Source organism: Vigna unguiculata, chromosome 10, assembly GCF_004118075.2.
Source record: "Vigna unguiculata cultivar IT97K-499-35 chromosome 10, ASM411807v1, whole genome shotgun sequence".
Classification (NCBI taxonomy): domain Eukaryota; kingdom Viridiplantae; phylum Streptophyta; class Magnoliopsida; order Fabales; family Fabaceae; genus Vigna; species Vigna unguiculata.
The window spans coordinates 35,968,844-35,975,198 of record NC_040288.1 but is presented as its reverse complement, the minus strand read 5'-3'; the positions used below and the strand labels follow the sequence as shown (position 1 = coordinate 35,975,198).

Below are 6,355 nucleotides of genomic sequence, written 5' to 3'. Positions count from 1 at the left end.
TTTTAATCCAATGATTAGATTATATGTAATAAAATATTTACTCCTAAACTTGACAACCGTATGTTACATATATACCAAAATCTACTTAAAAATCGGTAAACTTTTCCAAAGATTTTTCTACCTTTGAATCTAACACAAATGGAAGACTCTCAGAAGATTTTATCCAATTGAAAGTTCATCAATAAAGTCAAATAAGTAATTATTAAATTAGATTCGGGTGACAATCTTGCTTTATTGTAAGTTTTTATTTAAAAATTAAAAAAAAAAAAACATGCTTTCTTTTACAAATAATTTTTGTAAGAAGATATGCAAGTGCTAGATATGCATTACCTAAAAAAGATTGATATTCTGAACTTATTCAATTGTCGTAACTATAATAATTTTATGCAATAAACATCGTTAATGTGACTTATTGTCCTCTGCAAATTTATCATCAGCTTTTAAGTCACGCAACCTCTGAAATTTAGTCTAAGATACAGTAGAATTAGGTTTTAAGTTTAATTCAATCTCACAAAATCGACATGTAAGGTGAAATTTGCACCTCATTTATATATTATAAAAATTGTTTTATCTTTAATCGATGTGAAACTTCTTATACACCTCCTCACACTAAAGTATATTCATCTCATGCGTGAAACTAGAAATGGGTGGTCCGATAGTGGCCCGAGATAACAGATGAAACAAAATATCTAAGAAAGTTAAGTAGGATAAGCTTTAATTTTGTTTAAACAATAAATACTATGTTAAAAATGAACTTTAAGCCTAACTCAACGTCATAAAATTGACTTATAAGATAAAGTTGAGTTAAACTTGTACCTCACCTTACAAACCGATTTTGTGAAATTGAATTAGACTTAAAAGTCCACTTCTACGAGGATATGATGTCTACAATTAATGGATTATAGCTTCCGAATCACAGTTTGGTTCCACAAATAGTGTTTTCTGTAAGAGGATTTGCAAGCAGTTGCCATCTCCAAATGAATAGCTTTGTACATAACAAACTTAAAATACATATCCTATTCATACAAGGCAAAAGCTTATTTTCCCCAAAGAAAATCTTCTACTCTATATATAATCTATAATATATATTGATATAACTCAAATCTTTTACAGGGATTTTTACAATTTAACAAGAGAAAAAAAAAATGGGCCAGACCATACATGCACCCCCCAGGCCCATCAAAATCACCTTGTTCCAGGTTGTTCCTAAGTGAAGATGCAGCCAAAGATGTGACACTGTCATGAGTAATAACCAGCTAAGGAGATGAACTATCATCATCTGAGGAACTGTACTGTCTCTTTCCGACAAGACCAGGAAGAGGTTGTGGAAGCATAGGGTTCACTGGGACAGGGAATCTATGTGCAGAACTAACCATCGTTCTCTCGTTTATCATCCCAACTTCTTTGCACACCCTATCCAGAACCGTTAAGAAATCTCTCACCACCATGAAGATTCTAAACGGATGAGCCTCTTCCTTTGACAGGTTCCCATGGAAATACTCTGTGATCTCCTTCACAAGCGACAAAGCAACACTCTCTTGTGCTTGCACCTTCAGTATCTCCTCCTCGGCCATTCTCGTGAACCTCTTCATCGACTCTCTGAACTTCTGCTTGCTCTCATCTGACCCTGCTGCTTCGTTCAACTGCAAAACCTCTGCAATGTGTGCCATTCCTTTCGACAGCTTCGCCACCTCGCTGCTCAAAACTTCAGAGTCCATTGCAGCTGCTTTCTTCACATTCGCCAGGTCGGAACTCAGACTAGACACCACTTGCAGGCCCAGCCTTCTGCACTTGGCATCGTCGTTCGAGTTCGAGTTCGAATTCGAGTTTGAGTTCGTCGCGCCGCCAGGTGTTTGGTTGGTGCCTGAGAGACGAGCGCCTTCGGTTCTGATGATTTCTTGTACGACAAAGTGAAGTAGAGTGGTTTTGCCATCTGCGCCTTTGACATCAACTAGCTTGAGAAGTGTGTCGAGTTTGAATGCATGTGCATCGCCGCGGTTCGTCCCCACGTTCATCCGGTTGCCGGTTTTTAGCACGGCCTCTAGAAGCTTCAAGAACATTCTACTGTTTCGCAGCTCTTCACATGCAGCCTGTGAATGGAAAGACACCAGAAATCATGAGTCATGACAAGTACCAAGAGAAACCTCTACATGTTCAGATAAACAATGCAGAAGAAAATGAAGAAATATTGATGATACCTCCAAAGTTTGAAAGGATTTCCTAAGATACTCTACTTCGGACTCAAAATTGGCTATGTAAAGCATTGCTTCGACCCTTTTGAATGCAAAAGGTACATCGAGCACTGCCTTCAAAAATTTCTCAGCAGGACCAAGCTTGGTTGGAGAATCGTCTTTATGTTCCTTCAGTTTGCGTTCTTCCTCCTTGCTTGGTGCCATTTTCAACAAGCTTTCAAGCAGTTCAGTTCCAAGTGTATCAGTGATACCTGTTCAAGGTAATATGATTGGAAAGTGGTGGAAAGATTTAGTATTTGAAATCACATTCTTATGGAGAGAGAACACAAACCATAAAACCCAGATTCTGGAGGATCATTAATAGCGTAACCAAAATAGATTCTTAAGAACTTAAGCAATATCATAGCAGATCTAAGGAACAATAATAACCACAACTATTCATTTGTACAATACTATTCATATTCATTCCTTGTATCTAGGCAACAAACACATCATACCATTCAATGAAGACCCACTCAAAACTTCTACTACTATACTAAAGAAAAAGTTGTTGCCTAAATTAGTGTCGACATATCTCTGTTCTTTTTCCTTTTAAAATTTCCTACTTTATCCAGCAACTGTGTAAAATACCCAAGCATCAAGTGCACATGGAACTGAAATTTAATGTCCAGAGTGGGTAAAGAATTTATTCCATGTGATTATCATCAAGAGGCCAAGATCAGCAAGAATTTACACAAGTGTCAATATTACCACAATGGACAACACTTCAAACAGAAGTTTTTCTATGCAAGGTACAATCAATAATTACAACAAAACTAGAAAATTAAACGTTATGACATAAACCCCATAACCAAAGGAAAAATACCTTCTAACAGTGATTCGCACACTTCTTCAATAGTCACATTAAGTGCTCTTAACAAGATAGCAATGTTCTGGGACTTTTTAGGATCCAGCACCCTATCCTCTTGATTTTGCGGGGCAAGAACCGAGCGAGGAGTTGTGTCCTTAGGCTTTGCGTTTGGTGTATTCACTACAAACAAGGTTTCGATCATCTCCTCGTTCAACCTACACAGTCAACACAATTCAAAAGCACTTCAATCCATGAACATCGACACGAATCATCAACTGCTAAAGAAGCAATTCCCTATGCATTGCAGAAAACAAAGACGGAAAAAGCAATAACAATCAATAACATAACATAACACAACATTGTTAGTGACGGTTGAAGATCTTACTTAAAAGAGCTGGACCTCAATTGATCCCACACCATCTCACGATCAGAGCTTGCCCTCACTTTGTCCCAATGCAAAGGCTTCAACTTAGGTTTAGATGACTCCTCAGAGCTCTCCTCGAAATTCTGGGAACTAACAGGTGGCAACTCCACCGGAGAAACCATTGTATTTGGGGTTTGCAACACAAAAGGCCTAGAAGGAGGCGTCAGCGCCGGCGGCCTCGAAACCTGTTGACCCACCGGCGTCACGGGAGAAGGCACTGGCATCTCCCACTGCTTACGTTGCCGCGGAACTGGCGGAGGTGGTGGCGGCGGCGGTGGTGGAGCAGGGGCTAAAACACTACTACTCGATGGAGCAATTGGTACTGAAAGAACCGGAATTTCCCATTGTTTCCTCTGAGGAGCTGAAAAAATCGGTGTCTCGCCGATTGGTGTCAACAAGTCAGGAATCTCCCAGTGTTTCCGTGAAGGTGGCAGTTGAGGTTGAGGTTGAGGCAGAGACTGATGCTCAGGCTGTGGCTGTGGCTGTGGCTGTGGCTGTGGCTGTGGCTGAGACTGCCGCTGAGGCTGAGGGCTCAACTCCCTCTCCGGCGATGAAAGTAATGTCGGTGACAAATGTAATGATGACAGAGGAGAATGTCTAAACCGATCTGAAACATCGGATATGGTCGGAGACTGATCCAACCCATGATGCAAGTTCATCCCTTTATCCGGCGAGGGCAGAGAAAACGCCGAGGACTTCCCAATGGAAGAGGCATTGGACAATCTCGGCGACCCAATGTCGCTTTTGGACTTAGACGAACCAAAAGATTGCGTCTTTTCAAGTAAAACAAGTCCTGGGGGTGATTCACCATCTGGGTTTGGGTTTTTCCTCGGCGACAGAGAAAGCGGAGACAGCGATGGCGACTGACACTCCCTCCGCTCCGGCGTCGACGACATTGACGACGAAGACGGCATGTGCTGCCCGAAACCAGGCGAAGGCGACGACAGTGTGGACAAGGACGGCGATCTTCTAATCGCCGCTGTAGGTAGCGGTGGAGAATGGTGTGCCACGGTATTCTCAGGCGACTTGGGTTGTGATCTTCTGGGGCTTATGCTCACTGGAGGAGAGAGACTAATGGAATGAGAGCGATCCGGGGACGCAGAAGAGGAAGAAGAGTAAGATGAACTTGTAGACTCACTGCTGCTACGACCAACTAAATTCTCCGCGGCAATGGCAGAGAAAACTCGCCGAGAACCCGATCCGGTTCCAATGGAGCCTTCTCTTCCATTCAACGACCCTCTCGGCGAGTAGAACTCCTCTTCATCATCCTCCACCGTCGCCGCCGATTCCTCTCTAAGCCTGGAAGCCTGTCTCGCCAGTGGCGGAAGCGGTTGCAGCTCCGGCGAATCCATTTTACGGGGGTTCAACGCGGCAGCGTGCGGCTCAGAGAGCTCATCGACGCCGCCGCCGCGGGAGTTAACAATGGTGCCAAGGTAGAGAAACTCGGAGCTGTTAGAAGAGGTGTTTCTCGGTTTGCGGCCCCCGCCAGTGGGAACAGAAGCTTCACGGGGGAAGAGGCGGATGCTGCTGTCGGATCTGAGCGTTTTCTCGTCGGCGGAGTAGCTTTGACGTCGGCGGCGGCAGTAGACGAAGGCTGAGAGCGAGACAACGGCGAGGGCGCAGGCGACGGCGGAGATGGCGACGGCGACGAGTTTTTTGGAGGAAGATTTGGACTTTGAGGATTGGGGAAGGATGAGGGAGGATATGTTAGCAGGGAAAGAAGCATAGGCCGAAGGAGAAGGAGGGGGTGGGGGAGAAGGGTATGTGGGGAAGAAGGGTGTTGAAGCATTGTTGGTGGGTGTGGTGGAAAATGGGTACTTTGGGTTTGGAGGTGAAGGTGAAGGAGAAGGTTGTGGAGGAGGGTTTGGGGGAACAGAGGGAGGTGGAGAACCTCCTTCAGGTAGAAATGGTTGGTGGAGGATTCTTCTGCTGATGGGTGTTGAAGAGGAAAGGGAAAAGATTGGTCCAATGAGGAGGAAGAAGATGAAGATGAAGCTGCTACTGCACATTGTGCTGTGCTGCTTGATCTCTCTCATGTGCTCTGTTTTCTGTGACTGTTTCTCTCTCTTGCCAAATGTGAGAGAGAAGGAGAGAGAGAGAGAGAGTGGTGAGAAGGGAGAGAGAAGAAGAGGATTTGCTAGAGTGAGAAACTGAGTGTAATGAAAAGAAAAGGTTGAATCAGATGACAAAAGGGAGAAATCAGGAGTTATGATCCTCTACCACACACACCCATTTGTCTCTCCCTCATTTGTCGGCCGTTGGATCAATTTAACGGCCTTGATTAAAGTTCTTTTCATTTAAGCATATTCTTCTCTCCACCTCCAACATTCATACTCCAAGATGTAACAAAAATTTGCCGTTAAATTCTTAGCAAATTGTGACATCATTAACTTTATGGTTTTTATTACCGATTTGTGGCAGGTGAGAGTGATGCAGCGGGAGGAAGAAGATACACGTCTCGTCATCTTGATGTGAACGTTAGATTAATAGGATGGTGTATAAGTGAGTTGGAGAAAGATGCAGAGAAGATCTGTAGTAGAGGATCCATACTAGAAAAGTACGTGGTAAAATTTAGGTGGTGGTGGATCCAGCTAATATTCTGCCTTTTGCATGTGTTTTGCTATTTCCACTCCCTTGTTGGGTTCTATGTTCTTCTTCCCCGTTATTTTTTTTTTTTTTTTATATTTTGAAGAATATATTGAATACATATTAAAAAAATACTTAATCATTGAAATTTTAGATTAGTTTTTTTATTAAAACTAACTTTATGTCAACTTACCTCAAACTTTTCAATTACTTTTGTAAAAAATTATTGTATAAATTTTTATACTTTTCTAATCATTCGCAATGATAAATAAGAGTAAGTATACTATAAATATATATATATAT

The 6,355-nt window shown here is 42.4% G+C and overlaps 1 protein-coding gene across 1 annotated transcript; it reads right to left on the bottom strand.

Annotated features, from left to right (window-relative positions):
* Nucleotides 1-964: 964 nt before the first annotated feature.
* Nucleotides 965-5,638, bottom strand: LOC114166573 (formin-like protein 1). The gene is made up of 4 exons (XM_028051321.1): nt 3,428-5,638; nt 3,058-3,257; nt 2,199-2,443; nt 965-2,090 (listed from the first exon to the last, which is right to left on the bottom strand). Exons 1-4 carry the CDS (start codon nt 5,500-5,502, stop codon nt 1,257-1,259), a joined length of 3,354 nt encoding a protein of 1,117 aa, XP_027907122.1. The 5' UTR covers nt 5,503-5,638; the 3' UTR covers nt 965-1,256.
* Between the last annotated feature and the right edge of the window lie 717 nt (nt 5,639-6,355).

Excerpts from the sequence above, each read along its gene's own strand:
- LOC114166573 (XM_028051321.1), bottom strand. The coding sequence starts at position 5,502 with ATGAGAGAGATCAAGCAGCACAGCACAATGTGCAGTAGCAGCTTCATC. Across the intron at positions 3,258-3,427 it reads TTGAGGTCCAGCTCTTTTAA|GTTGAACGAGGAGATGATCG; the intron begins GTAAGATCTTCA and ends TTGACTGTGTAG. Across the intron at positions 2,444-3,057 it reads GTGCGAATCACTGTTAGAAG|GTATCACTGATACACTTGGA; the intron begins GTATTTTTCCTT and ends TACCTTGAACAG.